Source organism: Anser brachyrhynchus (assembly GCF_964034855.1).
Source record: "Anser brachyrhynchus genome assembly, chromosome: 5".
In the NCBI taxonomy this organism is placed as follows: Eukaryota; Metazoa; Chordata; class Aves; order Anseriformes; family Anatidae; genus Anser; species Anser brachyrhynchus.
In genome coordinates, this window is record NC_137699.1 from 20,938,328 (window position 1) to 20,957,748 (window position 19,421).

The window sequence follows — 19,421 nt, forward strand, 5'->3', positions numbered from 1 at the left end:
ATCACATAGCTGGTTTGGTTTAAATGAAGTGTTTCTGCCAGAAAAGACGCAATTTCTCTGTAGTAAGAAAAATCTGGAATGAATGCAGTTTAGTGAAACAGCACAAGCAGCAAAATAATAACGCAGAATATTTTTTAAAGGTTTCAATATTTTCCAATGAGATTTTTATGAGAATTACCTTCAAGGTTTAATTTTCTTTTTTTCTAATATGAAGCACTTTCTCCTTATGTTATGCATAAAATCCTATATAAGAAGTAAGATTATGATGACAGACATCTGCAACATTTGTAGAATTGTATGTCATAAATCACGGCAGGACAACCAAATAACTAATATTCACAGTACTGTATATATTAGTGACAACAATTAAAAATACAATGGAACTATTATTGTACAGAAAAAAAGGAAACTGAGCAGAGCACATTTTTGATTCTGCTTTTAATTTCATGTCCCATTTTATCTCAACTCAAGAGAGGCTTATAAAGACAATTTACCTGTGTCTTAGTGGGCTAGGAGATGGGCATCTTGCCTTATCTTCCTCTAATATTGCTGATTTTTTAAATTTGAAACATTTCCCTTTTAAAATGAAACCAAAACCTCTCTTCTCCCAGTTTATATAAGCACTGGTTAAAAATGAAAAACACATTTAATAAAATCACAAATTTAAGAGAAGTATTATTGTTGCTGTTATTAACAACACTTTAAAATAAAAGTACATAATTGCTAAACTAAAATGAAATCCCCAAGGTAGAAGCCTGTTAAGCCATATTAGTTCCAAATGACTAACATTTTTATAGTACTAGCTAAATGAATTAATAATTATTGGCTACTTATTTTAAAGGATTGCCATTTTTTATTTAAAAAGCTATGAAGCACATGCTGCACTCTCAGTAATCCTTCCAGTACCACTCATATTCAAAATAGGGGAGACTTGACAGCTCTTCAGACTTGTAAGATCAGCTCCCAGTAATCCCTATATACCGTACAAATTTTATATTGGAAAGAGTTGACCAGAACTTCTCAAAATTAGAATGTCCAAGTAAAACTGTGAGGGAGAGCTGATAAAAGTAACATGTTCATATTCACAGTCCACTCTTTCCTCTCTCTGTGCAGAAATATCTAGCCTATTCAACAGTAAATTCAGCGTTGGCATTTTGACCACTTAATGCTTACAATGAATTTAGTCTAAGACTTAAAGTCAGGCAAGAAGTAAATGCTCCACTGATGTATACAGCTACCTCTGAAGGAGATTACAGGCAATTAAAGAAGATGGATTAATCTTCTTTACCAACTTCTTGTCTTTTACACCTTCATCTTCTAAAGGAGTCCAGTGTGCTGAGTTTCTGAGTCCTATAGTGTCCTTGATGCTTGTTGGTGTCAAGCGGTCATTCTTAAATGACTACTTCTATTTCAAGTTTCTTGAAGGACAGCCCTCCTGTTAGCTCATAGAAGTGAAAAGCAGTACTGGATAAAGAACTTTGCTGATGGAGAAAATGCTGGGGATGGCAGGGAAGGAGGGAGAAGTAGAAAACCTCATTTCTATCACAGGATTTTCTCACTCTCTGAGATTGGTCTGTGTGGCACAAAGGGATTTGGCCTTCGCAGGGTTTTGAAACTGGGACAATATAGGCAGAGAACTTCTTTATTAAAAAGAAGTGACTTTGAGGTTTCTGCAGATCAAGGCTGACTTAGGAACCCATAGCGGTTCTTTGAGGCTAATAAACAAGTAAATATTAACATTTCTTTTCCACACTAGAAAAAAAAAAAACACATCTGAGCTACAGTCCTTTCAGATGGATTATTTTTCTGTTGGCATTTAAAAAATGCTATCATTTCCTCACTGTGTCACTTCTTTGCACATGCCAGCATAAGCAGAAAAAATCTTACACATCACAATCTTGCCATGCATGGGAAGAGCCCTCATACCATCTCACAGAACTTCTTTCAACTTAAGTTCACCTTTCCAATATAACAGCACTGCTTCAGAAGACTTGGCTTATCCATTCACTGACTGTGCTGGCTGGAATCTCTAACTCATTGGGAATACAGTCTGCTCGAGGTTGGGAGCCAACTGCTGGTGTAACACTGACAGATGCAGGACCCATATGCCCAAGTCTGGATAGGATGCTTGTATCACCGGCATCTGGATGTCAGCTTTCCTTTTCTGGCTCTGCTGCTGCCTTTACTGATAAACCCGATACTCTGTCTGCTGTGGGTCAGAGCCTGCTGTTGCTCTGTAGTCATGTTTCTTGGATTAATGAGTGGTTCCTCCATATTAAGAACTACTATCTGAGCATAGTATGCATCCCTTAAAGCTTTCATATGTCACTACACATCTATTTCCAGTATTTCTACTGTTCCTGGCGATTTAGGCACAGATGATGAAATCTTGCAAGTGCAGCGAATCTGAAAACTGTAAATGTTCATTTCCTGTCTTGTGGATAGAGAGCTCTGCTGATACCATCCATTACTTTTTAATCCTAAACAATTTTTTTACCGCTAGATATACAGCCAAGAATTGCAAGTGCAAGATTTGGATGACACCACAAAGACATTTTTATAAAAAGGAAAACACACTACACTAAAATGTTCTATATGGTAAAAAAATTCTATATAAAAATTTGCCAATATATCATTGACACCCACTTAGAAATTTGCATGTGTCACGCTTGACAGGCACATTCTTGACCCTGAAGGAAATAAAACCCTCTTTCACTGAAATGCTGTGCTCTGCTTTTACTACTGTTCTTCCTTGTTTGCTTTGAAAAACTACAACAGTAGATTTTTTTTTCTCCTTTGACTTTACAATGCAACAATACCTGAATACTTGGGAACAAAACAAAGCTTGATAATATCCATAAATCAAGAAATGTTAACCATTTTCTCAGATAGGAAAATGGGAAACACCACTTTCCATTTACAGGTGCATCCTGAGGTGGGACATCCCTGAGTCCCTCCAAGCCTCTCCAAGAGGGAGGTTGCAGGAAGTCACTCTACAGCAAGGCTTAAGGGTATACAAGCTCCTAAATTCAGCAATAGAAACTATAATCACTTTCTGCCAAACCTCCTACATGTAGATAATTCACTCCCTCATCAGGAATAATCTGTTAGGGAGTTGGGGAAACTTTTGCAGAAGGAATGCCAAATGGCGCTAATTAGCCTTTGGCAAACACCGTGGCAGTATGGGGCGCAGTACAAATCCAGTAGCCTAAATATGCAACGACTAGGCACACAGCAGCACCCTTCCTCTCCCATAGTATGTGCTCAACCTAATGTGGACCACCACATCCTAAAATGCAAATCTGAAGGTGCCTAAAAGTAGACACAAGTAATAAACCCCACAATACCCTAAGTGCCTGCACTAGTGACAAGAGCAGGGCTTTCTACCAGAAGGTGCAGTACTGTCTGCTGTCCATACAGGTTGGATCTTTCTCAGGCATAGCTTTAGGAGACTATAACTACGGATACAATTGAAAACACTTTTTTTTTTTTTTGGTGCCAAGTGTAACATATAAAAATGGCTACTTGCAAGTAATTGGAAACAGAAGAACATGGTAGCATGACTTCCAGTTTCAGGACAAAAAGCTTGCGTTTATAATAAACAGAGCCAAGTATTTGTTTTTGTTTTGATAGAGAAATACAGCATTGTACCCTTGAAATTCTGAATTGTTTCCTACCTTCTAACATACATTTCGATAACTATTGTATAATTTTAATATAATTCCTAGACATTTTTTATCAAAAGGAGTACCATATTCTATCTTTGATTTTGATCAAATGCATAATTTGTAAAGGATGAAAAACCTTGTCTTGATCAGTGCTATTTCAGACATATAAAAGTAAAAATTAAAAAAGAAAAAGAGAAAGAACAAAAGGAAAGATGAAGCTTTGCAACATTCTTTCAATTATACTATTTAAAGTCCTTTTTTTTTTCTGAGATTTAACAGAGGGCTTACACGTTATTTCTAGTACTGTTTGCTGACAGCATACTCTATAAAAATAAACCACAAAATTCTAAACCACTATGGTAATACATATTGGCATAAAAGTTTGGTTGCTTCAAACACTGAAACACTGTGTAAAGCCTTTCAGTTCAAGTCTCGCCTGTAACTCACCTTCTTTGAGACTGTCCAGAGGAAATCTGAGAATCTCTACAGCTCTGTTATATATTAGGCCTCCATACAAACTTTTATTTCATTAATTTTCAATAAAACAAACATTGTTTTTTATATTGTGGACTACAAAACATTTAGTGATGGCCTGAAGAAAGATGACCAATCACATACTCTTGCTTGAGCATATGAAGAGAAGAGCAACCAAGCTGGTAAAAAGACTAAAGAGCAAGAGTTATGAGGAGAGAACCGGGGTTGTTTATCCTGGAAAGAGAAGGCTGAGGGGAGGCCTCATCGCTCTCTACAACTACCTGAAAGGAAGTTGTAGCAAGGAGGGTGCCAGTCTCTTTTCTCAGGTGACAAGTGAGGGGATGTGAGGAAATGGTCTCAAGTTGCACCAGGGGAGGTTTAGATTGGCTATCAGGAAGAATTTCTTTACAGAAAGTATGGCCAAGCATTGGCACAGGCTGCCCAGGGAAGTGGTGGACTCCACATCCCTGACGTTATTTACAAGACGTGTGGACATGGCAATAAGGGACATAGCTGGGACTCAGTAGGTCAGGTTGATGGTTGGACGTGGTGATCTGTAAGGTCTTTTCTGACCTAGATAATCCTATGATTCTATACTGTTAACTCTTACTTTCTTGCCACTCCTAAATGACATACAGTAGGAAAGAAAAAGTATTTCTACCATTATTATTTTTTGGGAAGTAAACAATTAAATGTTTTTATCAATGGTCTATGAGACCTTCTTTGTCACAGTAAAGAAGGTGTCCTCTATAATGGTGCCTGGGAGGAGCAACTCCTGTTCTCTGCTGTAGGCCACTCTGGAAATGTGAGAGGGACTTCTGGACATAAACACACACACATCACAGATTTTTTCTTCTCCTTAAAGTGTGCATCAAAGGCAAACAGTCTACCACCTCCATGTTAGAAAAACTATGAATGAAGTCATAAAGCTTAAAATCTTTATGTTCAGCAGAATACACAATTAAAGGGAAAAACAGAACAAATACTAAGCACAAAGCAAGCCAATGATACCTACCATAAATCACTATCTAGAATATGTAAGAAAGAATTTACAATTCATTCAATCAAACCTGAATTCAATCAGACACTATCAAAGTGGTATAGTCTTACATTAGCATCAATGCGTACACCTAAATAGTGTTCTCCATAGAATGGAGAAATCGTGAAAGAAGAAAACAATTCATTGGCTAAGTGCTGTGCATAATCAATAAACAGAATTCAGCACTGATTTCCATCTTATGTGACCCTATAAAATGTACCCAAAGAAAGTGTGATACAATGTAATTGCAGACAGTTAAGTCACTTCGGGAAAAAAAAAAAATTGTTTCCATGCTATCTTTTGTAATTTCTGTGCAGGTAGAAATTCTAATACAGTGCCATTTTAGCAGTGAATAATGGAAGCAACTACTTTTAATCAACTTTAAAGATAACATACTCAAGAACAGAGTGCACTCTCCACAAACACGACTCACTTATTTTTAACTATATTTGTATTCTTTTATGTGTTTTAAAGTCTGAGTAAAGGTGCTTGCACTTTCTACCTAAAATCCAAGGGATAAAGCACTGCATCTGCGGCTCCAGATTCTACAGTAATGGTGAAGGTTGAACCCCCAGCTTCTATTTCAATATTTAATATTTACATTTATTTAGACCTTACAAACAAAGATGAAAATGTAGTTAGCAGATAGCTAGTACAATGAAATAACTTAGAGTTAAAAGCAGCCTGAAACAATAGCATTCACGTGAATCTCAACTTCACGTGTTCCATTTAAGGATTCTCTGCATGCAGACCCCAATATTATCCTTTGCCAGATTCTCTGGAAAAAGAGGGCACACACTGCTGCCCTTCACTTCTATTGCAGAGTACAAAGGATGCTTGAAGCCTATTTCTAGTGCTTTTTATTTTCATTAGATCTGAAATGAGGAATCTTGGAAACTATGTCATCAATGATTTCAAGATAGTGGAGAAAAATATCACTGTTAACTTGCACAGCACCACCTGAAACATTGTTTTCCCCAATTGTATTTATTTATAGGATATCAACACCCTTTTCCTTTCTTGATGAATGCTGTGATTGAAAAGCATTCTGAAACCAGAATTCCTTGCCAGTATCATTACAAACACCACAGAAGGTATAATTCTTTCTGGTCAACCCACATATTAGTTTATGCTGCCAATACTTTTCAAGCCACCTTACTTCAGTTCAAAACAGGGCTAAATCGCAAATCATAGCTGAATGTAGGCTCCATTAAATAGAGTTCTGTTGATGTATCTGAAGAAAAATTCCTCCTTCAGTATCTATGGACTGCAGAAAGTCCTCCATTTCTGTTAATGACCTCTTCCCTCTGTCTGATTCAATACAGCCCACTGGCTATGGAAATGACAACACTCAGCAGGTGACAACAAAACGGTCAACAAACAGTGCTGAGATGTGTCATTTTCTTCAAATACTTTCCCAGGAATTAAATGACACACTGTGGTATGCTGTGTTTTGCTCAGATCAAATATTTCTTTATTAAATGAAACTGCACACTTTTATATACAGTTGCCATATAAAATGCAGGTTTAAGTGTACTGCTTCAAGCTCCAATTGCAAAACAATTTGGCATTTCCCACCCCTCCCCCAGTCTCCTTTTAACATAGAAGCCCCTGGGCAGCAACTGCGTGGATGCTGTACCTTTGACATAACTCCAGATTGAAAGCACTGCCCTTATGGATTCAATCTGAGGCACTTATTGTGACTAGGACAAATTGGAGTATGTAAATCAGCACCTTTCAAGTCTCCTGAACCCAGGAAATCCTCTTGCTTTGTGTTCCAGCTAATGGACCTGAGATGTCCCTTTTAACAATGCTGTCTGTGCAACTCCTTTAACCTTTTCAGATTCAAATCTAGCCTTTGTTCCCAGCCCTTTGTAGAAACAAGCAACGTATCAGGCTAGCCTCTTTTATAATTTAAACCGGTGTAGAACCAGAGTCATAGCGTAGCATTCAGTGGCATTTACACATGTTTAAAGTGCAAAAGTAGCATCACAGAACAAAGATAGAACACTGAATAGAGGCGTGCAGCATTACAATTTCTATTAGAGGTTTTTTCTGCCTCTTTTCAGCTTCAGATACCTATCGTGACTCTGTTAATTATACTGGAAAAAAATACACAATTCGATTTCTAAAGTTCTAAATAACATCTGGTGTAAGACTTTTACACTTTTATTACAAGAGGATGATTTTCTGAGAATACCAATCTACAAAGTGCTTAAGGAGAGACTGGTGATCAAAGCTGAACAGATTCCTACGTAGATTATGTATTTAGCCACTGAAAGGTGACATGGAATCTATCCTTAAATCAGAAACAGGAAAGTGCAGATGGAGATGCCTGGAATCTCCCTGGAAAGGCACAGAGCTAAGCTGAGATACCAATCATTTCTTACTAGAGTCCTGTGGCTCTTTTCACAACATACCAGCATTTACACTGTTTTCCTGCTTTTCAACTCTGTTTGGGTGAGGTGTTTGACCTGTTAATAACTGGGCATTTCAAGTCACCCCAAATTACTTTTTCCAAGTAGGCTGTGTATCTTTCTTTTTCTCAATGTAACACTTACTATCATGACATTCTCCTGCCTCATTCCTTTTTTTTTTTTTTAAACGATTTTCTTCCTAATTACAATCGAGATTATTCTCTTTCATCCTGTCCAGTTAGAAACTGTACTTTCAGAAGGTTGATCTTCTCTCTGCGTATACACTACTGTCTCTTATACCATAAACCTATAATTTTTGTTCAGTTTATACCAAGGCATTACAGCATCCAATTTATTACTGTTATCTCACTGTTTCTGAATGACTAATTTGAACTTTATACAACTGTCAGTTTTCCTAGATAAAACAGTTGTGTACTGAAAGCTTTTTTTTTTTTGATAGAGATTTAGATTAAGTGTCTACTTTTTTACCTTAATCGTGTTCAATTTCTGGACAGCACTTCGTTGAGAGCAATCAATTCCCCCTTTGGTTTTGTATCTGAATGCTCTGAATGTCACTTAATCTCAGGATTTTTTTATTTTTTATTTTTTTAAATAAAAACAAGCTGTATGATAAAGATGAGGTTCAGATTCAAAATTTAAGCATACAAAGTAAACTACATATAGAAATCATTCCCTCATAGAGGGATTATGTGGCCTCCAAACCTTCAATTCTGACCTGTTATATACTCATTCTGTTTCGCTGCATTACACACAGCTGTTTGCTGCCAAGAGAAAGTTCGGTATCACTTTGCTGAGTTGCTTGTTCTGCAACAACTATCTTTTCTTAATTGCTCTCAATTTCCACTTCATTTTGGCTACTAATGCATAATTTATTCACTACTTCATCCCTATATATATATATATATATATATATTTTTTTTTTACAGACGGCACAGACCTATGCTCTCCACCATTCCCTAAGTTTTGTACGTTTTATTGGCTTTTTCACATTTCCCTCTTTTTGCCTACCCTTGACACATGTTAACACAGGATGGTTAGTAGTCTATCCCTGTAGCCCAATACAGATTGCAAAAAACTGAACACTCTTCTTCATCCTCACAAAGGTACACTCACCACTACAAACATCACCACTAGCAACTGCTCTTCACAAATCTCCTTGCCAGCAGAAGTCTTTTCTGCTAAGACCTTTTGCAGACTGGAAAAAGCCTCCATCAGCATTACCATTGTCTGCTTCCTCACCTTTAGTCTCGTTACTATTTCTGTGTTCACTGTTACACAGAGTTAACTTCAATATGTAATACTTAGAGCGAATGAAAATAGCAAATGAGAAGGTAAATCTTCTCCCTAATATTTTATAGCACTGCAACACCTTCCTGTCTGTTTTCCACTTGACATTCTCTTGTCAGATGAAGCTCCCTGTAATAATTCAAATATTAGAAGAAACTGGATTTCTACTCAGTTGTGGTCCAGCCAGCCCCAGAACTACCTCCAAACTTAATGTCAACCTGTACTGCTTGTATCTATTTAAAATTCTCCAAAGTTTTACAAGATTCAAATATTTTTGTGGGAAGGCAAATTTTAGAACCATGTATTTTCTTCTTCCACTATGATTATCCATACCATATGGCCGATTTTAATTCCTAATAGCGTGTTTATACAGTGAAATGTTAGTACTTATTTTCAGTACAGGAAAAACTTCTATCTCCATGACACTTTGCACAATTGTTGTACTTCATCCACAATCACTCATTACTGCAAAAATGTAAATAATTTATTCTGTTCACTAATCTTTGTTTTGTCTTAATAAAAACAAAACAAAACAACAACAAGCAACAACTCACGGATATTCCACAATCTAAAGTGGCTGCATGCTGAACATTCATACTTCCAGTGCATGAAAATCTTTACTCAAATGCTCTCAAGCAAGATGTTTTTAGAAAAAAATGAATACTGTAATTGTCTTGTTATATTCAATATAGTAGTTACAGGTAAATAGCAACATCTTCCAAACATCACTAAATACTGTAGTGAAGATGTATAGTGAATTCTTTCTACTTTTTGTCTATGTCAAGCTTGACAGAATAACACTGTCCTTCAAAGAGCATCACAGTGCTGCAAAACTAGTAACAGAAACAGAGGACAAGACCCACACAGATAACAGAGAAAAAAAGTTCTGATATAGAAGTTTCCTTCAAATCATGTATTTGCTTCTACACTTGTTGCATTTGAAAACACCAATTCATAAAGCTGCATTAACTGCATTATTAGGAGAAAATAGAAACATTCTCCTGATAAAAACACTTGATTTTTCTGGTTGAATATGAGAAAAAGCCTTTTGTTTTGTAACTACTGAAATATTAATAATATTTATTAACATTCAGTGGATCAATGATGTAATTACGAATACTTCTCAGAGTATCACATGTATGATTCACTCTTATTTGCAGCTGTTACACACCTAAGACTGTGATGGAATCAGCATCTAGAACACAATTCTAGACACAAATTTATTTCAATTGAGGAAGGCAGGTAGAACGGGTAGTAGCCACCTGCAAACAGAAGACAAACTTTTAAAGTGCTCACTCGGAAAGAAGAGACTGTTACTCATTTTCCTCTTTTTTTTTTTTTTTTTTTCCTCTACGGAAACTTAAACTTATGTGACATGCACCAACAAAATAACATGGTGACCAAGATGTAGTTTAAGCCACTCTATATGGTTATGGCATCACCTGGTATGATTCACAGGAACCAGAGATGATGCATTCATCCTGGACGCTTCTCACAATTAGTAATGGACCTACTCTGAAGACTAGTAGTATACTATGTTGACATGTATGAAATATTTCTACAGTTGCATATTACTTAGTATTTCAGTACTGGAATTATTAATAAAAGGAAAGAATTATAGAATGGCTTGGATTGGAAGGGGCCTTAAAGATCTAGTTCCACCCCCTCCGCCATGGGCAGGGACACCTCCTATCAGACCAGGTTGCTCAAAGCCCCATCCAACCTGGCCTTGAACACTTCCAGGGATGGGGTTTCTTCAGCTTCTCTGGGCAACCTATTTCAGTGCCTCACCACTCTCATAGAAACAAATTTCTTCATTATATCTAATCTAAATCTAACCTCAATTATTAATAAATGTATATTTTAAAAAATAAAATTATTAGAAAGAGACATTTTTCAATTGTTCACAATGTAAGCAATACATTAGTCTTCTTGCATTCATAGGCTGCATGTGGTTTGTTTGCTTGCTGACTTTAAATACAGAAAAGCTAGAATAATCTCAATGGGTCTAATAACCTGTGGTTTCTCCAGGGAACTGAGGTAAAGACAATTAAATCTCTATGAAGCTCTACCCTCATGCTGAGGTTTCCAGTGGCAGGGAAAAGAATATGAACCATATTTACAAAATACTGGACTGCCCTTCACATCCATGGAGAGTCTGGGAGCACTGCATGGAGTAAAGCCAAACCATAGATTTGTGCCATATGTGACTTCCAGGGAGTTCAAATGGTTCCCCCATCCTAGGACCATTACATGATCAAGTCTGTGCTGATAATGAGAATGCTACAAAGTAAACAGGGCGTACAGCCTGAGTGCATACTACAGATAACTTGGCTGGGATATCCTGGCTAGAACTGCACATCCACTACAGCTATCCTTACTGAATTGTGTTCCACTCCTGGATCTCCAGAGCATGTGCTTTGCATCCTGTGGCTCATGACTCTAAGATGACAAAGAACACAGAGTCTTTGGGGTCAGAATGTTTCCACTGAGCCTCTGTTTCCTTTGACCTTGATAGAATCCTGTTGTTTTTGTCTCATTGAATCTAATAATGCAACTACTTAGGCCTTCGTTCATCTCAAAATGGTTCCATAATATGAGAAATAGATATAAAGTAAAAGGGAAAAGTGAGTCTCAAAATTTTGAAGAAACCATTCAGCAGGGCTACGAAAAATCTTCTAGGAGAGTAGATGGGACCCCTTATGGCACAGATGGAGAATTCAACAAAAGTCATCTACTTTGCAAATCACCTATGCACAACAGATTTTGCTATGTGACTGAACACTTCATGCAATTGTTAGTTGAGCATTTGATTTCTTTCCCTGTCTAGTTCAGTACTTCAAGTCTATCAATTCTACCAAAAGGATGTAATGGACAATAATTTTAGGGGCATGGCAGAAATGAAAATGTGATCCTTCTTTTCTTTTTTTTTTTTTTTTTGTGAAACTCAGAGTAGAAGTCTCTGTCACAAGTTATTAATGACAGCGCTCACTACTGACCAAGTCTACAAAAAAAAAAAAAGGCATTTTGCTGCAATCTGATACTTCAGCATCTCACTGATTTAAGGATTTCTTCACACAAAACGAGGTGGAGGTAGGACAGTATAAGCAATTTAAGACAACTAGTATCTAAGTTATTGTGTATGGTAATATAATGCTATATGAAAGTGTTACAGCTTCTTAACAGCTGAATAGGCACTGCTGAAGCAAAGAATGCAATTATGAAAGTTATCACTCTTGTATGCAGGAATACAAAATGTGTACCACTCACTACAGTTCAGATACACAGTTCTATTATTGTTACGAATACCATCTTTCTATCTTATTCTGACTTTAAAAGCTATTCCATTTTTTATAATTCCAAATATTTATTCTTTAAGAAGTCATTAGTATTTTAAAGGAAGAAATATCTTTTATAGATATTAAATTTTATTTGAAAATACTGTACATTTTACTTTTAATTGTTTTACAGTTCAGATTGTAAGGTGTGTTCTTTTTTGTTCAAGAATTTTAAAAGCAACTAATTTAAATATGCAAAATTATCTTGAGTTGTTCATACGTGAACTTAAAAGCCATGCAACACAGGAAAATTAAGTAATTATGCCTCCAAGTTATTTACTGCAATTAAGCTCATTTATCATATGCAAATTAGTGCAAACTGGTCTCATTAGTTACTAAATTACTCAATATGAGCTGAACAATGTAGCACTCCAGTTTGTAATGAAAAATCCCTGTAGAGGCAAGCAGTATCAATTAAGCTAATTTGCATATGCAAATATATTCACTAACTTTCCCTTTTCTCTATATTTAGTTCTACATTTCCTGATCATTCCTGATTATATGAAGAATATGGGGTTACTGACCCTTTTCCATACCTCCTCAATAGCAACAAAGTTACAGGAAAAATCCATGTGCCTTGTATAAACCGATCATCTTCTTGTTAATTTTTAAAACCAGTTTCAGCCAAATTTCTGAATAGCAGGCAATAGAAGTAATAATTTTTTACTGGATTTATTTAGTAAATGCCTCATATATACATAGAAATGTAAAACTGAAGATGTCTTTATCGAAGTCTATTCTCATTATAACACTACTTTTCCAAAGAAGATAAATGTAGAATAAAACAAAACACAAACTATCTGACAAACCAAAAATCATGTAAAAAAAAATGAACATATTGCCATTACCTATTTTTTCTACTGTTCATCATACAGGTAATCTTACTTGGAAAACATTTCAAAGTTATTTTGCCCTGACTTTGGAGACACTGATATGACAACATTTCACATATTCATGTTTTGGGGTTTCTTTTTTTCCACAAGCAGCTGGTTTCCTTGGCTGAAAACCTACTGTAGGAATCTCTTCAGCAAGATATACAGTAATTGACTGTGGCTTGGATTTGTGGACATGACTGAGACTTCCTGGTTATAGAATCAAGATGTAAAATATCACAAGGTACACCTCCATTTCTGTTTTTACATCGTCGTAAATAACATCCACCTACATCCACCTTTTTAAGCATACTGTATTATGCTTCTCATGTGTCTGTCAATAAATTCTGAAGTATCAAAATATTAGGAGGATTAGAGAGGCTCCTTAATTTCTGAGCTTACACTTAACCCAGTCTTCAAAATATTAATAGCAAAAGGGATTAAACAAACTATAAATTCAACTTCCTCAGATAGCAGACTGAAAAACACAGGTAGTCCCAAGGTATAATCATTCTGCAAGGTTGTTTACTTCATTTGCAAACAATACTTATCACAACACTGCTTTGCATATCATCTTCAGGAGCAGCAAGCTAAATGAGAACTTGTTAGAACAGTACTCCATTGCAGAATCTGTCTGATTGTTGTTTTACTTATCTTCTGGAGATTTACATGTTTTCTGGAGATTATTTTTCTACCTATAAAACCACAAAACAGTACTTTGAAGTTTGTTCAGATCTTTTAAAAGTGGCGCATTTGAATGCATGACCTAGACTTTCCTTCCAAGTGTTGATTACTGTGCTAAGATTTTAACATATCATGATAAACTTGCAACCATTATTAATTCATTCTGTCCTTTATCCATCGTCAACAGTCTATTCTCTTAAATGTCAGAGTATAACTTTCTACTATCGATTAGGAGATTAACAGGAGTAATTTGGTAAAAACACCACCCTCTCTGAGAAGGCCACACCTCAACAGATATTCAATATGATGTTGATGGCATTTTGGATTGAAAATCCTTAATCCATTTATTACAGTGCAATACAGATTATTTTATGAGTATTACGTGAAAGACATATCCTGAAAACACCCTAATTTATCATGTATAAGTAGAAAAAAAAGTGTAATCTAGCTTAAATAAGTAATAAAATCACTAAATAGTCTAAAATACGTGATAAGTGAAAAATTCAAACGTCAAGTCGTTGTCATAGAATAGAATCATAGAATCATTCAGATTGGAAAAGATGTCTAAGATCACCTAGTTCAACCTATAAATATGTCAAAGTGGACGCCTTAGTTTTGTTCTTAACAATTGAATCATATATTCATATAGCATCAAACCTAATATCTAAAGAGCATATATAAATCAGTCTGAGTAAGATTTTATCTAGATATTTCTTGTAATTTATATTACAAGATACCTCTAGGATATATAGCACATTTTTACATACTCAAAACACCACACCAAGAAATTACATAAATTGGAACATCACAAAACTGTTGTTTATTTATTCGTTTTTTTCTACATTTATGAGACAGCATAACAGCATTTCGGTGTGATATGCAAACAGTACTGTAGATACTGGGGCAGATACCTTTGGTACAGTTACTATAATGCAAGCATTCGCTTACAGAATCAAAAACTTGAACTAGACCTTTGCTAAGGATGCACAACTAAGTCACTTCATTCATGATTTTTGCTCCAGAGAGAAATTCATTCTACTGGTTAATTTCATTTTTTCCTAAAATGATCTTTGTTGCTATTCCGCATTTAGTTACTCTAAAAATATATGAAAAATCTGACATTATCTGTAATGCTTTTGAATGCCACAGCTGAGGTAGTATGGAGAGATAGCTCTCAATCATTTCAAATTAAGTGGAATATTTCTCAAGATAATATCCTAATTTACCTCTTTCGTACCTCTCAAAAGATAATATACCAAGCAATACATTTGCATTGGGAAGCTGTGTACATTGCTAAGTAAGTGCAGTTATTCAGTGCTGCAGTTAGAAAAGACTACATGTAAAGAGTGTTTTTTTTATTTCCATAGTGCTGAGTTTTTGCCTTGCTGACAAAACACTTCACATTTTGTTCTTAAGTGCTTCTGCTCCACTTTGATTACTGCAACGTAAGAAAGGCTGTACTAACCCTGACAAAACAAAGCATGCATAAGAACATCTCCATCAGTTTACTGGTTTTTCATTCTAATCTTCCTGGAACATAGCTCCTTTTACAGTGTGACTAAATTCTTTGACAAATATCTGATTAGTTTTTATCTCATAGCTAAGGAGATCTAAGAAGCATGCTGCTGTTCATCTTTTCTCTTTGCAGATTGTTGCAAATTTGTGATACATAATCATGACAACAGTGATATCAAAGAGGAAAGCAGTGCACATAAACCAAAGTGGGGGAAAAACACCCTAAATCTGTACATGACACATAAGACAAATAAAATCACCAACACAAAATACTGTTTCGTGCACACACACAAATACATTCTGCGAGCAAACACCTACTGCACAGTTCAAAACAACAAAATATTGAGATTCATCTATACAACACCTGCCCTCCCTCTCATTCAAATTGTTCCAATCATGGGCTTTCTAAAAAGAAAGAAATGTGAGCTTTTAAAATTTCATTAATATAAGTGCTGACACCAACAGTATTCAAATTATTGGCAGGAATAGGTCTGACTAGTTATTTTGATTTTTCTTGGAAAAGCCTTTTTTTTTTTTTTTTTTTTACCTGTAAAATATGACTTCCCAAATGTGACTCAAATACTTCAATGGCAAGGGCACTGGGACTTCTCCTGCGCTGGGCACCTATAACTGAATAAAAAACAGTTATGTTGCAAGGTCTGCACATTCATTTCTAATCCCTGATCACACTGTTTCACATTAACTATTTAAATATGTTTTGCATTTTAAACACCAGCGTTAATTTCAAATTTGCCTTGCGTATAGTAAATTTGGTACATAATTTTCAGTGACTCATATTTTGAGGATAAAAGTATCCTTTAAAAAAAAAAAAGAAGAAGAAGAAGAAGAAGAAAAAAAGCTATTAAATGTCCAGGAACTCTGGAAATGAATAGTCTATTCAAATATGTCCTGAGTTCCTGTAGAAGTTTTTTTCATACATGATGATGATAGCATGCAGAATGTAGTACTGAAAAAGACACTAAATATAATGTAAATGTTTTGAAATGTAATGATGAGAACTAAATATTACTTAGGAAGATATTTGAGAGATTTATCTGAACATGTTACTTATCTTATTTGAAACTAAAACAAAGTAAACACAACTTAAAAAAGTTAACATTTGGCAACAGCTGCACTGTCATCACATCCGAGATATCAAAGATGCTCCTAATTATAGGGAAGTAGTATGTTAGGTGTTCATGTTAGTTGCTGGAAAACATACCTAAAACTTCTACAATTAAATTACATAGTTTAAAAGTACAATGTGAGTAACAAGTGGTTGTGTTTCAAAAGCAGAAGTGACTAGAAAACAAGCTAAGAAATCATAAAACTAATCTTTCGTTAAACTCTTTATGCCAGGAGCACAAAGCCAGCAATTAAGTCTGAGTGACCAAACATAGGTATTGACTGCAAGCTGAGATTTCCTCTTTGGTTTAGGCTGTATTTGCCACATGACCAGAAAAAGAACACAGAGAAGACGGCACAGGGCTGCAGGAACATTTCTATAAGTTTCAAAGCCAGGCATATCCATAGCAGACAGAAAAGGTAAAGTTTTAAAGTGCATACAAAAACATTTACATCCAAAGACACTGATGATCTAATGCCTTTGGAACCTCTTTACAACATACGGTAAGAAAAGAAGTAACGAGGGAGCCACTAAAACAAGTAGAATGGATGACTGTCAGTACTAAACACTCTAATTTAACACCAATGAGAACAAAATATAGAGCAATGTTTTTTTAGTCTTCTATGATACTGTCTGCCAAACATGATATCAGTAAGAAAAGATATACGCCAAGTAATGATAGTCATATTGACCTAAAAATGTAATATCATTCCTTATTGATGCTTCATGTAATTTCCTTGCAGGAAATTCTAAGCTATTTATATTGGGCAAACATGTGGCTTCATTGCTAATGGATTCAGGCTCAGAATTACAAATGGTGACTGCTCTAGACCCAGTGTTTTCTAAGTCCTCTTCTTTTCTCTGAAGATATTTAAGGATGCAGATGCTACCAATATAAGAAAATAAGTCTTCTTCAAGACTTCTCCTTTACACTTCAACTAAAGTTGGTAATAGACAGATACGTTGTACTTTTTTTTTTAACATTAGTTAGCAAAGTGACTTGCCTGACACATCAGCATAATATTCTTCTTTTACTAGTTCTAAGTACTTATTCACTATTACATTTTTCTGTATCAGTCTTCTGATCCTAAATCGTTTTGCTTCTTTTCAGTCTTATCTTTCCTATAGCTATAGTGATGCCTACTATTTACAGTAATGCCTATTTCATGAAAAAAATCAGAGTACATCAAACTTGCTAGCAACTAAGGCTCCTTTAAATTTCTTTTTTTTCTTTCCTTTTTTTTTTTTTCAGACACAAGACTTAAAGATGATCCTTCTTTTCTCCTTACTAAGCCTCCAGATATGTTATCAAAGCCTTGCTTACATAGGAGCTGTACCAATATTTCTAAGAGAAACTTTAGCTTTAGTTATAGGACTAAACAGAATATATGGCATTGTGAAGATTATTGGTGTCCCTACTTTGCTTGCTATCAATTAGCGCTTTTTAATTTAACTTAATTTTATTTTTTTCCCCAATGTCATTTCATTTATAATCTACCAGCAACAAAAAGGAAGTTTGCAGTTCTGGACTGGTAGGCATTGTTTCATAGTAGTCTCCATAGAAGCACTGCAAAAAGCAAAATCAACCTCTGAAAGAACAAACAACCTGCTTAAATCCTTTAGGTCGTTTCATTCTTCCATCTAGACTGCGTTATATTTTCCACACATTATCTGAACACATCACCACTTGGAATTTGTCTTCCAATTAATTTTCTATTTCCTGCACTACATCATTCCTTTACAATCCACTGGCATTTTAAAGCGTATCCATTACATACAGAATATTGCTTCCAGTTCTATGATGTTAATTGCAGTTTTTTAGCATGTGAGTATAATAACTTGAATAAAATGCATGAAGGCAATGTAACACTTTAAAACAGTATCTTTAACTTTAAATGATATTTGCAGGTAAGTCATCAGTTCCTCATACTTGGGGTGCTCTCAATTCTATAGCTCAAATCAAAAGTCTCAAGGTCAGCGAGTTAACTAGAAAACATGAGAGGGCCACATCTTAGCTTTAAAATTGTCAGTTAAATCCTCTATTGATGCCTGTATCTTAGTGGCTGGTATACATGTACACAAATACCTTGCCGTACTTTCAAGCCATTCAGATCATTGACAGTTTTATAGCAGAACTCCTTGATTTATGTGTCTTGCACTTACTCAGGTGATGTGGTATTGTAATGACAGTTCCTAATTTTACAACCAGCATAAATATGTTAAACAGAAAACCATTCTGCTTCTGGTAGCCATACTGCAACTTTTTTTTGGTAACATAATAGATGTTAAATATGCCCTTTCTGTATTTCTTCCATTTCTCTAACCATTATTCTTCATGTTTTGAGGAACGAGACAAAAATATTAAGATATACCTAGAACAGGTAAAACAAACTTATTCTCTTTGATCTTTTGACTTCATTGCATCATTATTTTACTTATTTGAGCTTTGAAGATTTCTCAGTATAGGTATCTGCATCAGAAGAAATACCATTTGGAGTATACAGATGCATATCACATTGACAGATTTTAAAAACACAGCAATCTCACAGTCCAATCACAGCACAAAGCCTCTTATTTGTACTGAATGGATCGTTGGCAAGACAATAGATGAAAGGAAGACATAGACTGAAATGGTTGGATTGAAAAATAGGCCATGATTTTATTTTCTTACAAAATTTCAAAACAAACTATAAATACTGAACTGGCTCCCATCATATAAGCCACAGACAGTCATCTCTAAATCTCTCCCCCTGTGGATGGAACCATCAACGGATACAGTTTAGCTGCTCACAGAAAACTTGGAAAGCAAGGGATTTAGAATTCATATCAGAACATATAAATCAAAGCAGTTCAATGAACTTCACAGTCCTAAAGATCTGTATACATATCTTTTTAAAACAAAACAAAACAAAAACAAGTAGATTCTTTTTTAAATGTAGAAACAAAGTATTCCTTTCATGGGATTAATTTCTTTTTTTGA

General features: G+C 35.3%; 1 protein-coding gene across 10 annotated transcripts in view; it reads right to left on the reverse strand.

Moving 5' to 3' along the window:
* The window catches only part of NPAS3 (neuronal PAS domain protein 3), a gene marked incomplete at its 5' end in the record, with an annotated part of 615,455 nt that overhangs the window by 293,580 nt on the left and 302,454 nt on the right, over positions 1-19,421 (reverse strand). For all 10 annotated transcript variants that reach the window (XM_080592649.1, XM_080592648.1, XM_080592646.1 and 7 more), the window contains one exon: positions 15,863-15,945. In XM_080592649.1, the coding sequence (XP_080448775.1) occupies positions 15,863-15,945 (83 nt within the window). The remainder of the gene's footprint in view (positions 1-15,862; positions 15,946-19,421) is intronic.